Source organism: Anarhichas minor, unplaced genomic scaffold, assembly GCF_050575085.1.
Source record: "Anarhichas minor isolate MPS153535 unplaced genomic scaffold, ASM5057508v1 ptg000046l, whole genome shotgun sequence".
Classification (NCBI taxonomy): Eukaryota; Metazoa; Chordata; class Actinopteri; order Perciformes; family Anarhichadidae; genus Anarhichas; species Anarhichas minor.
In genome coordinates, this window is record NW_027466492.1 from 379,938 (window position 1) to 404,110 (window position 24,173).

Below are 24,173 nucleotides of genomic sequence, written 5' to 3' on the forward strand. Positions count from 1 at the left end.
AAGAATCAGTCTGTGCAGAGACGGAGAGAGAAAGCGTCGTTTAGCCAACGAGTGACTCAGCTCTCTAATCCACCGCTGCTGCTGTTGATCCGAACGGAATAAATCTGACCCTCAGCTCAGCCCGGTCTGATGATCACAGCCCCGCAGCGAATGATACGCTGAGTAATGTGGCACATCTCCAGAGGGGACAGTGTGTGTGTGTGTGTGTGTGTGTGTGTGTTCGTGTGTTCGTGTGTTCGCGGGCCTGCACCGAGGAATCCAGTTCCACTTTGCATACTGGAGCCAGAGGGAGGGAGACTTTGACCCACGATGTCTGGTAGTCGTCCTCCTCCACGTTGTGTCCTCCCGGCTCATGATGCCAATCATATTTTCATATTGCGAAAATCGTGACGGCTTTTGTTTTTTGCTAAATTCCACACCGAGATGTTCCACTGTAAGAGTTTAATAGACTCAACAAAGTGAGCACCGTGCTGTGATTCATTCATTTACTGTTCACATAGCACATGCTGTGTATTACCACTTAAATAAAGACAAGGTCATCTGAAGATACGTTTCAAATAGGTTGTATAGCCTGACTTACAGTGTGATGGCCTCTTAAGTTCTCACATTCAAGTTGATTTAATGGAGAATTAAGTCCTAATGACTGCATTAACATGCTGAGAAAAATCTCCACGATTGTCATGAAAAACCGGACACCAACCGTGGTAATTATCATGTTTTCACATGAAGTGAAGTTTCCTGACCTGAGGGCCCAAGAAAACCTTTCCAAAGCCATGAAATGAGTGAAGAGCAACACAATTGGCCTGCCCTGGGGAGAGGCATAGTACATGTCGGTGAGTTAGGCCTGCAGCCAAACGGCTCTGACTCACGCTTTGATGGTTATCGGTCGGCAGCTGAACGAGTCTGGCAGAAGCTGAAGAATGTCCGTCAGCCGCTGCGTCGCTTCAGTCGTCCACAAATCTTTTGTAATTGAAAACAGAAGCAGCATCAGTAGTTTGGGATTAAGAAACATCGGTGATGTTTAGTTTAATATCGGTCGTTCACATTGTTAAGGAGAAGGGCGGATGGAAGCTCGTGTTCGCTGCAAACGGTGAATAAACGGTTTGACTTTGGTTTGTGCAACAGCGTGTCACTCCCTCTAAATCAACCCTATTAGCTGCTTTTCCGTCGTTCATTATTCTGAAAAGTCAAAGGCATTTCGATCCGGCCTGACGTTTCTTCTATTCGTCATGTTTTTTGTTTTTTTGCTTCCCCATTTCCTGCCACTCTTCACCTTTTGGTTTTCTACCAGAGCAGAAAGTGCTACAAAAATATTCCTGAACAAATACCCTCTGCAGATGCTTATTTCCTGCGATGGCTTTCTTAAAGCAGAAATCAATAATACAATAGCATGTATAAGACAGAATACATGTCCTCAAGCAGCCACGTTTCTGTGTGACGGTGGTGATCACTTGAGCATTTTTTGTGTTCTCTTGCGCTATCCTGGAAAATAGTTGCTTGCATATTCATTGTATTATATTTAGGTTCAGAATTGACTTCAGACTTCTTACTTTATTCACAAAGGATGACTGGAGTGGTAAAAGCCAGTGCATGTTACTGAAGACTCTCATAGTGCCTACACACTCAGCACTGTGGCTGTAAGGATCTGTTATATCTGGACAGAAGTGCATTGTGGACAAAAGTTCCGATCGCGGCCCGTCTGTCACCGTCACTTGACGTGTTGTTTCCGGCGGCTCCCTCTTCGTCGTGGGGCCCCGACAGGGAACGCTCGCAGGGTGCAGCGGCGCAACATGCGACACTCCCGTTGTCACTCCTCTTGACACCTCCGTCTCCGAGACAGGAAGTGACACGCTGTCGATGGACGACGGAGATGCGAGAAGTTCAGACGGAGTGTGCGTCGTGTCTATTCAGTATATGAGATCTTTTAATGACGTGTTAAGCCGTTGACTGTTGAGAGCAACTAGTTCCCTTTTTGTTTTCTGTTAAAATGCTCAGCGCGTTGCCGCAGACAGACACCAGACAGATGTGTGTTGAACTCATGACATCGACATAACATGTTATTGAGATAACTGAGCCTCTGAATTATCCACCTGTCCTTTTGTTTTAATTGTCAACGGTGTTATCTCTTCGTTGTGTGGTGGAGACGGTGCGTCTGCTGTACAGCGTGATGGAGGATCTGTGTGTGTTAGGACACGCCAGTCCGAGGCCACGAGAGCCGCAGCTGCTCGAGAGAGGAAGAGGAAACGTGTGTGTGTGTGTGTGTGTGTGTGTGCGTGTGCGTGTGTGCGGGGAGGATGGCTCAAGGTTACGCCATTGCTGAGGACCGACGTCACACATCCTGTCTTTATCTCAATTCTTCTCCACCAACACACACAAACACACTCAGACCTATACAGCAGCGGTCCCCAGTCTCAAACATACTTTTAAGGCCACCGTCATTTGCAATCTCCAGCAGCTGATCTTCCTCTGTCGACACATATTCTGCAGAGCGTGCTTGGCGCGTCAGAATTACTCCTGATATTTAATTAGACTCCTGATATTGTCTGTTAAATTCAGCTTTCTTTTTCTTGGAAGTTGTAGCTCTTCTTCTGACTCCTTAGTGGCCTTTCCCCCTTTGCAAAGAAGCTCTCCAAAAGTTTTTGACTCATTTTCAAAATTAAGTTTGTGGGCTTCATTTTTGAGGTAACGTATCACGTGACCGAGACACGAAAACAGCGAGAAAGAGAAAAGCACATTTGCCTGCAGAGATATTTCTGAGTAAAGTAGCAGAACGAGCAATAATTCATACATTAAAAACAAACCTACAATGGATACAATGACTGTTAGTGATACGATAAATGTAGCATGAAAACGATCACATATGGCAGAGAAGCAGCCTGTGAAGAAACAAAAGAACAAGCAAACTACTGAAGCTTATTTTAAGTTTATCAAATCATATGTGTGAAGTACAAAGTTTCAGTCAAAGTTTCCATTCATGCATTAATTTGCATTTGTATTCAGTGGTATACACCCACACAGACCAGCACAGCTTGTCTGTAGAATAGATGGTGGAATGTCAGACATGCATGCCATCAAATAACACTTATTGTTTTGTCGTGATCGTCTTATCTCCTGATGCGTAGCTCTAACGTTGTGGGCGGGCCTAACCGGTCTGGACTCGCCCACCTGTACTGGTCCGTCACAAATGACTGAGAGAACATATAATTCTTTAACTGTTATTCTTAACTATTAGGATTAACATTTAGATAAACAATAAAGATTTTTTTTCACAAAATGACTTTTTATTGAAATCCTCATGATATCTCTGTGATGCGCCTCAAGGGATTACATTTTTCTTAGTTCACATATCAGATGTGATCAGCGCGCTGAAGATCCACTTTGAACAGAGTGGGACATAATATTTGATGTATTTGAAAGAAGATTGAAATATGATTCTAGGACCAGATGTTGTGCTCACGTTTACTGAGAGTTGAAGAGTAGAATCCATCTGTAGCACATTAAGCTTCAATTTCTGTTTTTCTTTTCTTTTTTTTGTACAATCTGCTTTGAGGAACTTCGTGCCACATGAAGCAGCGACTACCTGCGCTTCAGTGTTGAAACAAGATTTTGAAATTGGCAGAAACTCATATTTAGGGCTCATATTTTGAAGGGAAACGTAACTTGTGGTTTGCTTGTGGTCTGAAATATCAGCAGAAGTACTATAGTGCAATGTAATTCAACTGCACCACAAACTGCAGCCTCCAAAATAGAGTCTACGACAGTTCCAGACTGATCATTAAAACCTCCATGAAGGTCGGATTTGTTGCAGGACTGCATTAGTTTTAACCAGGTGTACCTAATAAACTGGCAACTGGGAGTACGTGTCTTGGACATTCAGTACACGTTTAAACAACAACCCCGGCTTAATCTTTTCACAGTTTTTGGCCGTTTCTGAAAGATTTGAACAGGTTGGAGAACCTTTCAACTGTGACAGAAATTTATCGTCTTTCCACTGAAGTGGACACTTGATGAAAAAGTGGTGTGAGCGTGTAACGTGTAATGTTTTTAATGGATTATGATGAATTCGATCATTTAGCTTCTTTGATCGATCAGGATTTTCATTTTTTTTACCATAATCCTGCAGCCCAGAATTCAAAATGGGAGCAGGACTTTTATAAAACAGCTTAAAAAATTAAATGTGTCCAAAGATTTACATTAGATTGAGAAGTAACGCAGTTCAAATGGCAACCAGTGTTAGAAACAACGGTGATGTTAAACTGTTGGATGTGTTCGCCAGCAGCAGACTGGGAACAAAGAACTCAGGACTGACGGAGCGGAGCGAGTTGTGAGATGCTGATGCAGGACATCGTCACAAAGAACCGATTCCTTCCAGTTTGTGAGGTGCAGCTCATTTGCTGAATGTGCAAATCACGCGCACACACACACACCTAGTCACCCAACCGGCCCTCCATCCATCTTCTATACCAAATGTCACCCTACATGTGTACTGATGTGGAGGACTTTCACCCCCACCCAAAATACTGCTGGCCCTCCAGTCCGCTGCCAGTGGAGACCCCATCACACACACAGAGGCCTCCTACTGAATAAAACCACGTGGTAATCAGAAGGGGGGGGGGGGGTTGACGGACTGCGCTCCTTGGGGGAAAAAAAGTATGAAGGTTGGGGGATGGGTGATGGAGGGCGCCATGGAGCTCAAATTGATGTGAAGTCGCCCCGAAAATGAAGATAGCAGCGCGAGACAAAAGAGAAGGCGGGCTCTGCTGCGGAGAGGAGAATAGAGGGAAGGGAGGCAAATTGATTTGTCTGGGGGGATGAGCCAGTGGAGAGAAGAAGAAGGGGTGAATAAATGGGGGGGGGGGGTGAAGATGAATATGAATGTGGCGGAATAAATTAGAAATGTAACGTTCTGCTATAATCCCTAAAAACACCTTTAAAAGCCTTGATACCTCCCACTGAACCTACACACGAGTTTTTGTAGAAGTGGTTACCTTGCTTCTTTTATTATGTTGCTCTGTGAGTTTTAATATTAGTAGCATCAATGTCAGTGGCAGTGTGTCAGTAGTGTTGGTGTTAAAGGCCTGAGCCGTGCTCTTTCCCGTGTGTGTGTGTGTGTGTGTGTGTGTGTGCTGGGAAATCTGTTGATCTTGTGATCTCACCGCTGTGTTTACCACATTGGGTGCATTTCAAGGTGATCTGGTTTCATCTGACTTCTGATCTGTCTGTGTGTGTGTGTGTGTGTGTGTGTGTGTGTGTGTGTGTGTGTGTGTGTGAGAGAGAGAGAGTCGTTCTCATAGTGTGGAAATAGAAAGTCATTGTGCTGAGGGCTTGTCATGAGTTTCTCTTGGGGCTCTACATTTGCCTTTTCTCCCATGAAAACGTCCATACTACATTATTTCTGTTAAATCTGTCCGAGAGGCCTAATCCCTCCGTGACCCGTCACCCCACCACTGGCTTTGTGTCTGTACTGGTTTCCTGGGTTGAAGGATCAAGAGTGGAGGGGAAGAGTGAGGCGGGATGATGCGTTTAAGACCCTGAGCTTTGTGTATTTTATTGGCAAGAGGAAGATACGCATATGCATCACGATACAGGGGTTTCCATGCAATAGCAAGGCGATGTATTGCAATACAGTTAGCAAGGCCATTATATTTTTAAATCAAATTTGAGCAAAACATTTATAGTATGAAGAACACTACATGCATAAAATCTGAGTAAAAAAACATTTTTTCTGCAATCAGTGGGATCTGCATTTGCAGTCTGTCGTTTCTCAGATTAATCTGGTGAAAGAAGGTGGAAGTTGGCAAACAGGATGGTTTAAAAACACCATTTAAAAGGAGCCCCTTGTTCTTTCTTATTCCCTTGTTCCTCGTGTCAGCTCCACTAACAGATGAGAAGTTCAGGCTAGTTTGCTTCCGTGGGATGTTTCCGTTTCCGCTCGGTGCTCGGAGGAGAGCAGATGGAGGATTAGCGGTTGACGTTTATGCGGCGACACCTCAGAACCTCGCCTGACCTACAGGGTTCAGGTCGGGTCAGGCTGAGTGTGGAGTGAAGGGATGGAGGAAAGAAGTCACTGCATTATATTATTATAAATATTGTATATTATCTATTATTGGACACGTCTTTTCTGGGGCTCAAAGGGAAACTTGCTTTTGTGATGTGAAACACAGAAACACAATCTTTATCCGCTAATCATGTTGATGGACTTCATTTTCTTAACTTTTATTCAAAGTTCACGATTATCTTTGTTCCACTCGAGGATGTTTCACAGCCACATGAAAACAGAATACAGAAAGACAACCTCAACAATAAATAAACAATAACTCACAGAGCTAGAGCGAGGAAATGCAAAGTCATTCATCATTTATATAACTTTAATATACAGGTAATTCATGTGACATTTTGTTCAGAAGAATAATTAAGTCAGTGAGTATATTTATTATATTATTTCATAAGCAGATTTTGCATTAAAGTAGTTTGGTGAATTTCAACATATTGTAACTTGACTGCAGGATACACTTTTTGTCCTTTCTACCTTAATCTAGTATTTTTGGGGGATTTTGCAAATTCTTTTTACTCATCTTGTTCCTTTTTAAGGGGATAAAGTGTCGGTGTGGCGGATAGAAGATATCGAGGCCTGTGTACATTTTGACTGTCACATCTCTGATTTTTCGCTAACGTCCTCCAAAGTTTTGAAGGCGGACCCCGCCATGTGTGTGTCCGCTGAGCGACGGGGTGTTCAGGGGCAGCTCGATGTGCCGCCGTCACCTCGCACCGTACCGACACGGCAACGTGCACGACTGCGAGGAATGCGAGCTTAGAGGGGTCAGATGAGATTCATAAGTCCCCCCCCCCTCCCGGTTACTCTCTCTTTCCACCTCTGGGTGTCTGGTAACAGGCTGCAGTCACATGACATCAGGAGCACAGTCGAGGTCACATGGTGTTCGTTGGTCGCTTTGATGCTAAATGACTACGTGGAGGTTATACCTCTCCATCATCTGTTTATATGTTAACTCTTCAGATACCAATGATACGGATTATTTATTTGAGCCCTGAATGCATCAGTAATGGCGAACTTCCAAAGTCTCAGTTATGCTGCCGGCTCATCTCTCTCTCTCTCTCTCTCTCTCCCAGCATACCTCCCTGTCGGCCAGCCGCTCAGAGAAGGGCACCGGCTGGTCGAGCCGCTCGCTCGGAGCCCGATGCCGCAACTCCATCGCCTTGTGCTCGGACGAGCAGCCGCACATCGGAAACTACAGGCTGCTCAAAACCATCGGCAAGGGCAACTTCGCCAAGGTCAAACTGGCGCGACACATACTGACCGGCAGAGAGGTGAGTTTCAGAGAGACAGGAAGGCTGAAGAGTTGAAGAAGACTCCTGGGTAAACAAACAGCAGATCAGAACAGCACCCTGTGACTCAGCCCACAGATGGAAGTTTTAAAGGACTGTTCCAGCGAACTCAGAGCACCCTTCTGTTAGCTTTCACTGTACAGCCAGACTAAACCATCTCGTCTCACAGTCAGTGTTTCAATACCTTCCTTCTCCTCGTTAAACCCTGGCCTACATCAGTTGATCAGTCTCAGCAGAAACTGGATCATGTGAGAGCTGTAGTTGTCCTCCCATATAAAGCAGAAGACGGTCGTATACCGACGGCCGCCACATGTTGTTAAGCCTCTTATGAAGCTCTGTCAGTTTGTTTAGTGGATTTCTGCTTCTGTTTGCTCCACACACTGTGAAAGACGGTGCATTTTGAATTCCAGATGATCTCGTCCAGAGCACATCGTTCAGTAGCTGCGGTCTGATAGAGACGTTGGGAAATTGAATTAGTTCATAATTAATGCAATTGAAGCTGAAATTGAAAGGTATTTTCTGATTTTAAATGATCAGAACATTTTCTCAATTATATATATCTTTTTAAATAAAAGATATATATAATTGAGAAAATTTTCTGCAAATGAATTGATAACAAAATAATTGTTGCTTTAACATACAGCAAATAAAATAAAAATGTAAACCTTTTGAACAGTGAAATGCATTCCGGTACCATAAATTCATACCACTTTATTAAAATGTATTAAAAAATGTATTACATTTTTGTTGCGATTGAGTTCGACCGGGTTTGTTGCAACAAATGAGACGTTTTCTTTGTTGTTTGTGTTCATTTCTTTTTCTGTCATTTCCTCTCAGGTTGCAATAAAGATCATCGATAAAACACAACTCAACCCAACCAGCCTACAGAAGGTGAGTGTGGACCTTTGTGTGTAAAGACGGATCAAGTAGAGGAGTTCATGCTGCCGTCACAGAACTATTAAACACACATACAGATGGATGGTTGTTGTAGTTATGATGTATTATTTACTGTTTATGTGTCATGTAACATGATTTAACAGTCAGTCAGTCGTGTGTCTGCATTGCATCGCGTTGCATTCGCATTGCATTCGCGTCACTAGCAGCTCAGCAGCGTCTCCACATGTTGTTGTTTTGCCTCGGGCCCTAACTCTCGGATGATCCTTGCGTGCAGCAGTCATCTGAACTTTGACCTTTTGGTCGTCATGTGAAACTTAGTGTCGGCGAAGCCGTTGCTGGCTGCAGGCCAGGAGCAGAATGAACTCTGCGTCAGTTCAGATGATTTGTTTATTGTTGAGACAACAGACTTGGTTGTTGTGCGGGAAAAATGCCTTTTTTCTTTTTTACTTCACTCATTTCAATAAGATGCTGAAGCATTGATTCTTTGTGCCGGTACAAGCTACCAAAAAACTTCTAAAAGCCGATGAGACGCAGAGTCCCTTTTGCTCTCCGGGTGTGGCTACACGTTTTGTCAAATAAACGCAGCTCTCAATTAGACACCGGGTAACTTTTGTCAGATTCAGAAACCATGAACACTAAATATACAGTGGGAAAAAAAAGTATTTAGTCAGCCACCAATTGTGCAAGTTCTCCCACTTAAAAAGATGAGAGATGCCTGTAATTTTCATCATAGGTATACCTCAACTATGAGAGACAGAATGGGGGGAAAGAATCCAGGAAATCACATTGTAGGATTTTTAATGAATTAATTGGTAAATTCCTCGGTAAAATAAGTATTTGGTCACCTACAAACAAGCAAGATTTCTGGCTCTCACAGACCTGTAACTTCTTCTTTAAGAGGCTCCTCTGTCCTCCACTCGTTACCTGTATTAATGGCACCTGTTTGAACTCGTTATCAGTATAAAAGACACCTATCCACAACCTCAAACAGTCACACTCCAAACTCCACTATGGCCAAGACCAAAGAGCTGTCAAAGGACACCAGAAACAAAATTGTAGACCTGCACCAGGCTGGGAAGACTGAATCTGCAATAGGTAAGCAGCTTGGTGTGAAGAAATCAACTGTGGGAGCAATTATTAGAAAATGGAAGACATACAAGACCACTGATAGTCTCCCTTGATCTGGGGCTCCACGCAAGATCTCACCCCGTGGGGTCAAAATGATCACAAGAACGGTGAACAAAAATCCCAGAACCACACGGGGGGACCTAGTGAATGACCTGCAGAGAGCTGGGACCAAAGTAACAAAGGCTACCATCAGTAACACACTACGCCGCCAGGGACTCAAATCCTGCAGTGCCAGACGTATCCCCCTGCTTAAGCCAGTACATGTCCAGGCCCGTCTAAAGTTTGCTAGAGAGCATTTGGATGATCCAGAAGAGGATTGGGAGAATGTCATATGGTCAGATGAAACCAAAATAGAACTTTTTGGTAAAAACTCAACTCGTCGTGTTTGGAGGAGAAAGAATGCCGAGTTGCATCCAAAGAACACCATACCTACTGTGAAGCATGGGGGTGGAAACATCATGCTTTGGGGCTGTTTTTCTGCAAGGGGACCAGGACGACTGATCCGTGTAAAGGAAAGAATGAATGGGGCCATGTATCGTGAGATTTTGAGTGGAAACCTCCTTCCATCAGCAAGGGCATTGAAGATGAAACGTGGCCGGGTCTTTCAGCATGACAATGATCCCAAACACACCGCCCGGGCAACGAAGGAGTGGCTTCGTAAGAAGCATTTCAAGGTCCTGGAGTGGCCTAGCCAGTCTCCAGATCTCAACCCCATAGAAAATCTGTGGAGGGAGTTGAAAGTCCGTGTTGCCCAGCGACAGCCCCAAAACATCACTGCTCTAGAGGAGATCTGCATGGAGGAATGGGCCAAAATACCAGCAACAGTGTGTGAAAAGCTTGTGAAGACTTACAGAAAACGTTTGACCTCTGTCATTGCCAACAAAGGGTATATAACAAAGTATTGAGATGAACTTTTGTTATTGACCAAATACTTATTTTCCACCATAATTTGCAAATAAATTCTTTAAAAATCAGACAATGTGATTTTCTGGATTTTCTTTTTCTCATTTTGTCTCTCATAGTTGAGGTATACCTATGATGAAAATTACAGGCCTCTCATCTTTTTAAGTGGGAGAACTTGCACAATTGGTGGCTGACTAAATACTTTTTTTCCCCGCTGTAATTTCATTCAGATTTATCGGTGGTGACTCCCTGCCTTTTTAAAACGATCATAAAGTCAGAATGTTTGTCCGTTCCTCGATATCTTTCATATATGAATCCAAGTTATGAACATTGTCACGTGAAGTTCATTGCGCACTGTCTTTAACACAAACAATATTTTCTCCCCTGTCGTTGTGTATTCTTGTTTTTCTGTCTACAAAATAAAAGTGTCCCGACACTTCTCCCTGTAGTCTTCACCCCTTTTCCTTTTGGCTGTGCCAGAATAAGCATAAAGCGGTTAAAGCGAGCAGTTGCGTCGTTACGCCGGGTGCTGTAAAAAACTGTCGTCAATTGATGATGATTGATGATGCATAGTTGATATGTTACTCAATGGCCTAATTTTTCTACAAATAATAGTCGTGCTGGTTTAAATAATATATTTATTTCCCGCCTGTCCCAAATAGAGTTCAGTGATTGAGGGCCACTGACTGCAGGTTGAGGTAACCATCATTGTCCACACAGTCCACTGGGACTAACGAGGACAAATACTCTGAATGATGTACGTCACTGTGTGCTCGTTTAAGGTCATGTATTAACGACACGTGTTGCACTCATGGCTCTAATGAGATTAAGCTCTCCTGTCTGAACTTGGCCCGATGCCGCTATTTGTGTGTGTGTGTGTGCGCGTGTGCGTGTGTGATATGCATGTGTTAATTAATTGAGAGAGATCTATTAAAACGAAATGAGTGAGAAACCGTTTCAGGCCGGCATTCTGCGTTAAAGCGGTTACAGTTGAAGTGTTTTCTCATCTGGTTTAGTTGGTGGAATATTCACCTCTGTAAATATTGGTGTTTTTTTCATGCAGTCAATGCAGGTTGACCTCTCTGATAGTTGCAGAGAAGAGTAAAACTTGCAGTGTCAGCGGTGTAGCTCCCAACACCGTCGTTACACAGTTTGTTAATGTTAAGCTGCACAAACGTATGTTCAGCTTAGTTCACATATTAGTTTCATCCTTAAACAGTTAGGGGTGATAAGCGGTGGATGGGGCGATATTGCTTATTGTTTGATTGTTTGAAATATTTGTTTCAAAATGAATGTACGGTAAAGTGATTCCAGTGTGTCTTGGTGCCATTTTAAGAGTTTTAACCCTACTTTGATGATTATGGATCGCAATTATTTTGGCCAGTATAAAAGTGACATTTACATATCGTCCCATCGTTGCAGCTGACCTAACTTTAATTCCCATCATTGATTCAAATCTACTGATTATTAGGCCTCTGCGCTGGAGGCATTATCTTTATTCGGGTTGTCCATTCCAGTGAACGTGATCTCTCAGGAACGCCTGGAGGACCTTTCTTCGAACTTGGCACTAACTTCCAGAATATCACACAAATAACGAAATGGATAAAGTGATGATATTGGTTGTTAAGTGCAACGGGTCTGGTCCAATCCAATAATTGTTTTGTATATAAAAATGAAGCCCCTCACATTTTCTGGGGTCTTTCAATATATTATTTTTCCCGGCCAACAGTCCAAAATCCACAGAATTTAACTTTTTTCAGTTAACAAAAACAGTGACATGAGAAAATCCTCTTATATTTAGAAGCTGGTACTTGCACAAGTTTAGCGTTTTAGCTTTAGAACTGACTCAAACAATGAGTTGGTGGTCAGCTTAGTTTAATTGCTTTCTAAATCGTACCTTTTTAAGGCATGTACTGAATGCTTTGTTCGTCTTTGCTCTTTGTCATTTGGAGATAGTTTCAGTCAGGTGGGTAGTTTGTGTTCTCACAGCTCGTACAGGTCACTCTTTGTTCAGATGCTGACCAAACTGTGGCCTTGTCTGATTATGAGTCTTCTTTATCAGCACCGTCACTGCAACACACACACACACACACACACACTCTGTTGCATCATGGAGGTCGATGCTGCATCACACGCACACAGCAGCCTATTGATGGACGCTCTGCTGGTTAGCTAACCGGTCCGGGCTGTGCTTTAACTCTATTGATAACTCAGGGTTGTGTTATTGATGGTGGCTGGCTCTGTGTGATAGTTGTCCACCTGGCCTAGATAGAACTCTGCCGCTCTGACTGTTCACTTCAACACTAAATGAAAAGAAGAAAAAATAAAACGTTTTTTGTTAGAGAAATCATGCTAACAGGTTCGTTCACCTTATTCGCCCTCTGTTCCAACAGTGAGATGCCTTCTTAATTACACCATGAATGAGCTCTTCAGATCTTTAAGCTAAGACCTTGGTTTTTAACGAGGCTGATACTGTGTGTGTGTGTGTGTGTGTGTGTGTGTGTGTGTGTGTGTGTGTGTGTGTGTGTGTGTGTGTGTGTGTGTGTGTGTGTGTGTGTGTGTGTGTGTGTGTGTGTGTGTGTGTGTGTGTGTGTGTGTGTGTGTGCGCTGCAGCAGCAGCAGCAGCAGAGTGGTAGCGGTCCAGTGCTGCATAGCGCAGCGCTGCCGGTCGCGTCCTGTCCTGTCAGCATTATCGTAGTCCGTGTCTCTCTCTGTCTGTCTGTCTCTCTCTCTCTGTCTGTCTCTCTCTCTGTCTCTGTCTCTGCCACTCTGTTTGTCTCTCTCTCTCCCGGTCTGTCTCTCTGTCTCTGCCTGTCTGTCACACAGCCTCTCACTCCCTGCACATCCTGCTTTCACTTTCTATATAACCTATCATTTGGATTGTATTACACACATCAATTTCACTCTTATTTGTTTTTGATTACTCAATTCATTGTTGTGTTTAAAATGTGTTAGAAAATAGTCTGGCTTGGCTGCCTATGAGTGAATTCATTATGTTTTACTTGTTTTTAGTGTGTAAAGGTATGACCAACAGTCCCAAACTCAAAAATATTACGATAAACATCCGGGAAAAGCAGCAGCTGGAACATTAAATGTTTGGCGGTTCTTCTCGATATCAACAATTAATCCATTAGCAAAATAGTTGCCAGTTAATTCTCTAACGTTGAGTAGAAAAGCTAAAATATAAGATAAGCTGTTTTTATGAACGTGTTATGTGATAGCGTGAAACGGAGACGTGTTTGCTGGTTAAGTGACGCTGGCTTTAAACCACTGAGTCACTCTGGAGCAGCTATTTACACGTGAGACGGGACTTTTTTTTTTTAAACAGCCTACTTTTTGAAAGAAAGCGCTCTTTGTCTTCGGATGAAAGCGCAGCACTAGCTGACAATCAGGTGTATTTGTCCAACATTAATCAGCACCTTTGTCTTTCATGGGAGACTGGTTTATTTGCTCCAGTGTACCCTAATGGAAATGCACATAATCTGCATTTGCACAACATTAATATTCAAAAGATGTAATAATCACAGTTAGGTTGCAATAGAAGCACACAGTAAATCTAACTCTCGCTCTCTGTCTCTTTACACACTGTTACGCCTGAGTCTATATTCTGTCTGTATTGTAGATTTATGCCCCATTTCTCTCTCTCTCTGTTCTCACTCCTCCCATCCTATTTTCTCTTCATCAACTCTTTATTTTCTTCTACTCTAGCTCAGCATCCCACTTCTCTCTCCTCTCTCCCCGGGCGTTGTGTTGCAGTAGCAGCTCTACTGTAATCCCAGCTGTACTCTCCATCGTCTGCAGCGCTACAGTATGTCTCCTAACACCATGTCAGGGACATAGGGACCCTAAGGTTAGCCAGTGCTGCTCCGCCCAAGCGCCAGCCTGCTCCAACGCGGACATTAGGAAACAGACCAAGTGACGTAGGGTGCAGTAGGTTGTTTAGTGTCTTCAAACCTGAAATCGAGTGAAAGCCACGCATATGCAGGTGTACTACGTCAACCACACGGTTGATGCACATCATGAAGAGCCTTCATCAGACGTTTCATCAAAATCAAACACAAATCTGCCTAAATTGTTATTATTACTCACAGTAACATTTATCTAGTAAAGCGTAGTTAGTGTGTAAAAATGATTATATTGTCTTCTGTTGAGGTGTTCACAAGCAGAGCTGAAAATCCCGACTGTCCTACACACACCTGAAGGCAGCGAAAGAGCTGCAGACATTAGAGGGTGCATGATGTCCGAAATGGAAAACCAATTTGTCCACCGACTCCCAAGTGAGTCTCTTGTAGATTTTTCGGGAATACCTCACTAAAAGAAAAATATGCCGTTGTCCTGTTTCACATCTTCAGACCTCACGGCTGTAATGGCAACACACGGGACCCTTTTAATGCACTCCTCCGCCCCCGCCGCACGTGTCCAAAAGCCCCGGTGTCACTTTGAGAACGGGGAAAAACTGCGTTCAGCCCTCCGATGTCGTGCATGTGCACAAAAGTGAAGTGTGTGTGCGTGCAGGACGCCGATTGGGCCACCATCTAATGCTGTGAAGTGTGTTTTGTCCCTCGCCCAGGCCCCCTCGACTAGGAGCCGAATTCCAGACAGGCAAACAAAAGGGGCGGCCGGGGGGGGGGGGGGATTGTATTATTGAGGCCTTGAAACAGGAGCAGGGACCCTGAGAAAGACAAGATACAGAGCAGAACCGAAGAGAACAGACAGTGTGTGTGTGTGTGTGTGTGTGTGTGTGTGTGTGTGTAGGCCTACGTGCATGATTACCGGCGGATAAAACTTGTGACCCGACGTGGTCTCCGCTCCGCCTTTTGTGTGCACGTGTAATGCCATTATCTGCGTTGCTTTTGTGTGCGGTGCGTTGTCGCCCGCGTGGGTGTCTGCGCTGCAATCCCATTGTTGTATGCGTTGTTGTTGTTGTGCCTGCGTGCAAAAGGGAGTAATTAGACAATAAAGGAACAAGAGGGCGGGCAGAGCGGGAGCAGAAGGCTTTTCCCACAAGCCTGTTTTCAAAGCAGCGGGAAATAGAACTGCAGAAGAAGAGAAGTGCATGCCCGACGTCCCGCCTTGATCTTTCACTCTTTTCTCCCCTTATTATTCCTCCTGAAGCCAACATCTGTAAAACTATATTTAACTCTACTTCTCCAATCAAGCTGAGTCAGGCTTCGTACGATCTGGGTCAAACAGGCCTCGAATTAAACTCCAGCTCCTCCTCATCACTGATTCAGCGCCTCTCGTCGGCAGGCCCCCGGGAGCTCCAATGACTGCGGTGCGTTACGGGGATGGAGGGTGTTCTTATCGTGGCCGTTTTTTATTGGGATAATGTAGAAGGGCAGCTCTCCCAGCAACAGGCAGCAAAGGGAGAAACGAGGTCAAAAGTCTATTCAGATGTTCCCCAGCGACAAGAAAAAGGGCACATCCTTGAGTAATGTTGCTCTTAGAGGCCACCGACCGTTTAGTTCATCTGCTGTTTGACTTTAACCCGGCTAGAGAGGCATCAACGTGTGCTCAAGTGGCTCATAGACTGAAGGGTTTTCCTCAGATTGTCTGTAATGTCTCCGGCAGAAGTGGATCATCTCATCCATGGTGCAGGAATTGAGTCGTAGTTGAGCATTAAAAGCATCAAAACATAAGACAAAAGAAAAGGAGATTTAAAAACATTCATTGAAACACTAAAAAGCAGTGTAAGAAATAAAATACAGTAGTAAAATGCAGAAATGCAGGAAATTGATAAATATCCTTGAATCTGGTTCAAACAGAAAAGTCTTCAATCTTGATTTAAAGGAGCTGAGGGTCTCAGCAGACCTGCAGCTTTCTGGGACTTTGTTCCAGATATGTGGAGCAGAGAAACTGAACGCTGCTTCTCCATGTTTAGTTCTGACTCTGGGAACAGAAAGTAGACCGGTCCCAGACGACCTAAGGGGTCGGGATGGTTCATAAGGTGGCAGCAGATCAGAGATGTATTTTGGCCCTAAACCATTCAGTGCTCCATGTTGTAGTCTCCATGTTATATCGCTATAAGTTGCCCTGAGGCGGAGTTGAGTTTTTGTGGAGGTGCACTTTAGCTCTGGCATAACTTTTACATGAAGCCTCTGCAACTAACCCTAACCCTCCCCTAAGTCTTATTGTATAGAAGTCTATGAGAAAATCACTCTACTTCTCTCTTGATTTATTCCCTCAGTAAACATTGTAAACATGAGTTTATGGTGTCAATCACTAGATTTAAGTCTTCTTCAATACAGCATGACTATAAAAATTAGTATTCCCCCCCAACAACAGCAAGATCCGCAGATGAATGATCCTCGAGGTCCTCATTTTCTGTCGTTGGACCGGGAACGACTCCTTGACCGCGAGATGGATCTTGGGCACTTCTTGTCTCTGGAGATTTAGTAAATTATGATCCATGTAGAGTCAAATAGACCATAAAGCAGGGTATGCTTTAGGGGCGGGGCTACCTTGTGATTGACATGTCGCTACCAGAGCCTTATACTGCGTCTCTACCATGGCGTCACTCCTCCGCAGTCCAAATATGGTCACTTCCCTTCACTGGTTGCAGAAAACCAATATGGCGGCTGCCAAAATCCAAGATGGCGACCATCCAAAGTGACGAACCAAAGCTTCAAAACAGCAGTCCACAAAGCACTTCTTAGTATTTGACAAATTATTATTTTTTATTTGATGAGCGTAGGCGCTGATACTCCATTAATAACTAAATGGGTTATTATTGCTATTTAGAAACATTTAAAAGGATGATGGGGCTTCGGGTAAGTAGCGTAACATGACTACAGCAGTCACACAATATCGTACTTGTAGCTTTGCAGTAAGTGGTATAACATGTCTCTCATTCAGAGTTTACACACACACACACACACACACAGGGTTATTCACAGTAGGTACTCTGACGAGCGAGTAGAGAGAGAGAGAGAGAGAGAGAGAGAGAGAGAGGTCTGTGTGGTCATTCGTCCCTCAAATTCTGTCGTTCTTTGTCTCTTACTCTCCCCCCCCCCCCCATGTATTTTTCTGAATCTGTCCGTGTCTCGTGATTGGCTGCGGCTGATAAGAAGAAGTGTGTTTCACACTCTGAGTAGAGTGCTGCAGTGTTCTTAGACTGTGTGTCGTGCGGTAGAGATGTGTTGGGGCCGGCTGTTTAAATGTTTCAGCAAGGCAAGCATTATCAATTCCTCATTTCTCATTTCAACATCACTGTCTTCTTCATGCACTCTCTCTCCGTCTCTCTCTCTCTCTCTCTTTCGTTGAAGAAAAAACTGACAAAATACGGATACACAGTCTGGATAGAAAGGTCAAATGTTGGACAGACTGGCAGACCAGACACATGAATTAAAACCAAGTCTCAAAGTGAGGAAGAGAAAAGCAGAGAGAGAACTCGACAGTCGGTCATTAGGTTGCTTTCCTGGTTGCTTTCCTTAGCAGTTGATTAATAATTCCTGGCAAGGACAGAGAGGATGTAAATGCTCAGAAGTTGATTCATTCAGCCTGAAAGGAGGGAAGAAGATGACGAGAAGTGAAGGATGTTGGGAAATAATACACCGCTGTCAGATATTGAAATGTTTTCTGATACTGTGAAAAGTGGTTAGTAGATGTTCATCTTCTGTCCAGAAGAGTTTAAAAACACGGAAGACTTTTAAACACACAATTGAACTGAAGGGAAAATTCGTCAATTGAAGCAATAAGTTCCTCATTGCGTGAGCAAATCTTCCCTTTTAAAGCTCATAATTCATTAAAACCCCAAAATCAACCCATGTCATGATTCCAGGACTCCACATGGCAGCAGCTGTGTGTCAGTAGGTCTCCCTCCATGTGGTCGACGTCCCATGACTTCCCACAATCCCCCGGGAAGTCACGGAGGCTCAGGCCCAGGGATTAATACCAGGGTTGGCATGGCAACTGTGACGCGTGGGGCCCATCACCATAGGAGATAACCAGGAGAGGAGAGGAGAGAGGAGGGTGAACACAATAAGGCAAGAGAGTTCAGTCAGATCAGCGAACAAACGCTGCATTCGGACGCGATGGAGAGAAACAGACATTTGTGCTTTCACCAAGAAACAATGTTAACCTGTGAAATGCAGGTGAAAGTGTGATGAACGTTATTACAACAGGACGGCAGTATGAGCCGAGGATTGATCGAGCTGATCAATCAATACCTGCGACTCAAAGTCCCGGCCAGCTGCTGAGGTTCAATATGTTACCTTTCCGCATCAGAATGTCTAAACCTATGCTGTGAGTTGTGTACATACATTATCCCAAATGTTTCCAGCAATGTTCAAACGTAGAGAAATCTGTCTTTTTAATCATGGCCATAGTCCGTTTCATTGGTCTTCGTATCCCGTTTGCTTCAGTATCGTAGTTATCTGAGAAACGAGCTGAGCTAGCGTTAGCAGAGGCATCCCGTGTCCTCTGTACAGCGTCGGAGAAACACCCATTGTTAACGTGAAACTGCTTCATTCAGTGTTTTTACCGGTTTGTTTGAGGAGAGGAGGAGACCTCCGAGGATAATTCTGCTCCCGGTAAAAATCTCCTGAAAGATGAACACTGAAGTCCTAACTGGGAGGAGCTGACTGCAATGGCGGTGGAGACGACGACTCCCATGAACCCACGCTACTTCACAACACCCCCAAACTGTTTAGATTGACAGCAAAAAAATAACATATGGTGCTTTTGATTCTCTTTTTCAGCCATGCTCTGTTTCGGAAACAATTACCAGCTGCTGTTTTTAATCTCTAAATATGTAACAACCCAGCTAGCAGTAGTCACAGATTCAATTACTGTTAGTGGACCTAGTAGAGAGAAAGAGGTGAACATGAGTACAGGAGAGCGCGGTGAGGGAGGAAGAGGCTTAGCCGATAATTCTTCTTAAAGCTCAGATGAACAGCTGATGCACCGCGCACTTAATTCAATTACACACACTCCCAGTGGACCTGTGTGGGTGTGTGTGTGCGTGTTTATGACGCTGAGGCGTCCCATTTTCAGAGCACTGAGTAGAACGAGTGTTTCTAACACGTCACCAGACGTCACTAGACGTGGTTCTCATGTGGGAATGCTTCTCCAACAAAACACTTTCAGTTTACAATGATATAAAACAGGAGAACGTGATGATGTCTGTGAAAACGCACACAACACAGGCGCAATACACACATCATCGCCTCGGGCGACTGAAGTTATGTCATCGGGAAAGTGTTGGAACTTCACCACGAGAAAGCAAATTCCTAGAGCGTGCGGCTCCAAAGAAAAGTCACTGCTGATTGATTCAGTGCAGTATGAATATGAAGCAGCACGTATGTGAGCACTTAGTCAGCCCTCCCTGGATGAGAAGGATGAGTCGAGGTTCATGTCACGTTATCTTAATTAGATGTGTAGGGCGGCAGCCTGCGCTTGTCCCAGTTTAGACGTCTAAATCTGAGCAGACGGATAAAACCTGCTTCATCACTCCGGCGCTCCACACATGGCCGCTACACAGTGTAACGTAACACAGTGTGATATGAGGCTGCTGTTGAGCTCTGGTATCTGAAGCCCGGTGCATTCAGGAACGCATCGAAAGCCAGTTTAATCACATCTGACTGACTACGGGTCAGTAACTCATACAACCCCCACTTAAAAAAAACACCCAAACTATCCCTTTAAGGTCATAGAACGGTGAACTTGTTCACCTCATAAGCACCGTGAGTTGGTTGTAAGATTCTACTGCAGTATACAAATCAGGAAATGTAATCATAAGAAGAGGGGGACTGACTCTGGTTTAACGTGATAATACCGGCGATGGAGAGGCATAAGGGGGGAGTGTGTCTCCCGGGGCAGCTGAGTGTCCGCTACAAAAAATGAAGGCATCAGTGCATTCCTGCTTTTGTGTTCGTCTTTGTCGTTTTTTCTGCGCTTTCACTTTTTTTCCCCACTCTCGTGTAATTTATTCTTGGAGGATTTTAAAGGAGGCAGGTTTGCTGAGGGATTCACAGAGCAACATGACTCCAACACTACTAGTACAAACCCAAATGCACATAAAACACATCAGTCTTCAACGTTGTTTCCTTGTCTTGTCCTCCCTCTCTACGCCCCTCGTCTCCTGCACATTGTTCATTTTCTTGCAGATACAGAAATGGTCCTGATACGCTCTGCTCTTGTAGTTATTTTTGTCATGACTCTACACACACACACACACACACACACTCTTCCCCTGCAGGGTCAGAATGTCTCACATTGACACTAATAACCAAACCCAAAGCAACTAATGATGGATGAATGGCTCGATTGCATTTGTTTAATGCGTCACAGAGGCTGAAAGCCGACCCTCGTGAACACGCGTGCAGTTAATCAGGACCTGTGACACGTGCATGTTGGTTTAAAACCAGATTTTAAGGGTCTTCTTTAATGTGACTTCAGATTTTCACCTGACATTAACTGTGGTGAAATTAAGCTTCAATTTACTGTGATTCCATCTGGTGTTAAATATACACCTCATCAGTGTGTTCCGCTGTGATGCAGCTAGTCTGGCCTTTTCCCTTTGTCATCTTTTAAAAAGGAGTTCACAGACAAATACATTACTTTAATTAGACAGAGAGAGAGAGAGATGGCATCAGAGTGGCAGGATGAGGCAGCAGTGATGGATGAGTGGGGGGAGGGGGGGAGGTAGTGGGGGAGCACGCCCAGGGGAGGAGGCCCGCTGTCAGCCTAGCATCAGTGAGACACTCCCCTGGGTGGCCCGGGGTCTGGAGGTGGTCGGAGAGATGAGTGGGGGGGTCTGAAGGGAACGGTGTCGTTACACCAGCTGTGGACTGTATGGATTAACTGAATACAAATACATTTGATGAATGAAATGATCATTTTACTGTAGTATTGTTCACAGTTTTATTGTATAATTATGTGCAAATATATGCAATAAAAGTCTACCTAATGTAACTGTTTTGATTTTAGCATTTTCTTCATGTAAAATATTTAACGGAGTGAACATGAATGTATCAACGTATTGATGTCGAGATAATGCTGCTGTAGTTTTATTATTTATATTTCTTTTGTTAGTTAAAATAGCCTGAACTTAGTTACAACTTTCCAATTCAAGCCATACAGCAATTTGAAAGCCATTAGCCCTTTACCATGAGCCTTATAGAATATTTTATGTAATGTATCTGTGAAATATTATAAATTATAAAGAGCTTTGTGTAATCTTATGATGGCGCCTGACGGTTCATTTTCTCTTTTCCACATTATGTTTTCAGCTGTTTCGAGAGGTGCGCATCATGAAAACTCTCAACCATCCCAACATCGGTGAGTTCCGCTCTGTATAATGATCTGGTGTGTGTTTCTCTGCTGGCCTTTGTGTGAACGCCCGTCCTTCCTCTGTGTGTTACAGTGCAGCTGTTTGAGGTCATTGAGACGGAGAAGACTCTTTATCTGATTATGGAGTACGCCAGCGGAGGTGAGTGACGTCCACGCCACCATCATCGCCATTGGTCGGCGCTAATTGGATTGATCACTGTGACCGAGCTATGCAGCACAACCGCTGAACTCGTTAATTTAGGGTTTAAACGATCGGGTCCAATCCCTTTTGGCCCCATTTTGGTTCGTGAAGAAGTCTCTTTTATTGTGCTCATCGTGCTCTTTTAACATCGCTCAGCTGTTTCCCATGCACTCTTCTCTATTTTTGCAGCTCCTCTGTTTTTCTTTCTTCCCTCCTCCCGATCCCTTAATCTCTCACCGCTGCTTCTCTCTGTACGTTGTGTGATCTCTTGCTTCCAATACCGAATAAGGAGGCAGCAGCTCACCAGCCGACATGCTGCTGCGTTCAACTCAACCGCAGCCCGTTTTACCGTTAAGGATATTTCGGGTCAAATGTTTGGCGTGCAGACACACACAAGATTTTTTTATACGTATATTCTATTTGACTGGACAGCAGCTTTTACCTGTTTTCTTTTTTTTAATGATCTGAAAAATAATGTTAACAAACCAGCAGGAAGGAACGTTTGAGGCTTCTTGGAAGTCACGGATAGCTGTTTTCTCCTTCCCACGCTTGAATGCATACACATACTCATGTATTTTAGTCAGGACACCTCTATCCGGTTTCAACCCTTTTTATGTTATCGCCACATTTGTTCTTGTAATGCTGGGAGAATAATTGGTGCAAGCTTGGCACAGACCTGACTCTAGACTCCAGCGGAGTGTTGGAGATTTTTTCAAACCCACATGAACACCTTCTGAGGGACTCTGAATTCACATACATCTCCTGCAAGTGTTAGATTTAGTTGTGAGGTGGGGAAGGAGATTACCAACCCTGCCTTTAAACATCTTCCATGCTTGCCAGAACTACAGCCATGCTGTCTGTTTCTCCCCCTTCTTCCAGGCGAAGTGTTCGACTACCTCGTGGCTCACGGCAGAATGAAGGAGAAAGAGGCCAGAGCCAAGTTCAGACAGGTCAGTTAAACCTCACAACCTTAACTCACCACTCTTTGTCCATATATTATATGTTGACATCTGACAGCCGGCCATTCCTTGTGGTTTAACATTGAGCATAACGACATACTCTCTGGACTGATTAATAAGAGAGGAAGAGGACATGTACGTTCACGATGCTTACCGAACATTACAGGAGCTTAACTCTGAGCTACTTGAGCTCTGATGTGACTCATCGTTTATAGTTCCTGCTTTGATTGTAACTTGGCAGACGCTAGCAGAAATGGATTGAATTCTTCCACTGTGGTTTAGAGCCTCATAAAACTAACAGGAGGTGCGATCGCACTGCAAGAAATCCAGTCATCCGCTTTCTATTTGTGATGTTGAGTCATGTAGTTGTTCAAGGGGGGCGTGAGGGGTTGTGTGAATGGAGCTCCCAGTTTATCTTCCATCTACGTGTTCGTTCTGTTCAATCGTTGGTGTTATTTCTCTCCTCAGATTGTGTCGGCGGTGCACTATTGTCACCTGAAGAACATTGTTCACAGAGACTTGAAGGTGATTACACAACGTCACAAGATAAAGGATGAAACGGGAACCTTCAGATGAACAAACATGTCTAAATCATTGACACGTATTAAACAGACTATGTATTACTTTTACAAATATTGATGAATGACATCGTAAAAGACATAAGTAAGTAAAATGATCGAACTACAACTGCCATTGCAAAATACATGACAGCCACCAAAGTGTATTATCCACTACTCGATGCAGAAAAAGCATCATTTCCTGTAATTCACTCAGCTGATCATAGTTCTGCCGTCGTTTTTTCTGTGTTCTTCTGTGTTTCACTGTCTATGTTGTTTCGTGCAGGCGGAGAACTTGCTGCTAGACGCCGACGCCAACATCAAAATAGCCGACTTTGGCTTCAGCAACGAGTTCACTGCGGGCAGTAAACTGGACACGTTCTGCGGCTCGCCGCCCTACGCGGCCCCAGAGCTCTTCCAGGGGAAGAAGTACGACGGTCCGGAGGTGGACATCTGGAGCCTGGGCGTCATCTTGTACACACTGGTCAGCGGGTCCTTGCCCTTTGACGGACAGAACCTAAAGGTACAGATGCAGTCTATGGTCCTGTGGAGATTTCTGATGTTTTGGGAGAACATGGCGTGCACAAGAACGATAGCTTTTTCTATTCTTATTTGTTTTATTCTTTTAACCACATAATTGTGCATTGTATCACATTACACAAGATTTTGCCAACAGTATTTAAATGAAGTCCCGTTCTTTTACTGATTCGTTGTCCCTGGAGCAGAAATTCATTGTGTGTCAATTGTGTGTTGTGTTCAGGAGCTGCGGGAGCGTGTTTTGAGGGGGAAGTACCGCGTGCCCTTCTACATGTCTACAGACTGCGAGGGAATCCTGCGCCGGTTCTTGGTCCTCAATCCTGCCAAGCGCTGCTCGCTGGAGGTGAGGAGGAAACACCGCATCACGTGCAACAT

At 44.1% G+C, this 24,173-nt stretch overlaps 1 protein-coding gene across 4 annotated transcripts in view; it reads left to right on the forward strand.

The window, feature by feature from the left end:
• mark4b (MAP/microtubule affinity-regulating kinase 4b) overlaps positions 1 to 24,173 on the forward strand; it is a 53,277-nt gene that overhangs the window by 9,100 nt on the left and 20,004 nt on the right. For all 4 annotated transcript variants that reach the window (XM_076111954.1, XM_076111955.1, XM_076111952.1 and 1 more), the window contains exons 2-9: positions 7,129 to 7,326; positions 8,182 to 8,235; positions 21,504 to 21,552; positions 21,638 to 21,703; positions 22,625 to 22,695; positions 23,173 to 23,229; positions 23,548 to 23,784; positions 24,022 to 24,141. In XM_076111954.1, the coding sequence (XP_075968069.1) occupies positions 7,129 to 7,326; positions 8,182 to 8,235; positions 21,504 to 21,552; positions 21,638 to 21,703; positions 22,625 to 22,695; positions 23,173 to 23,229; positions 23,548 to 23,784; positions 24,022 to 24,141 (852 nt within the window). The remainder of the gene's footprint in view (positions 1 to 7,128; positions 7,327 to 8,181; positions 8,236 to 21,503; positions 21,553 to 21,637; positions 21,704 to 22,624; positions 22,696 to 23,172; positions 23,230 to 23,547; positions 23,785 to 24,021; positions 24,142 to 24,173) is intronic.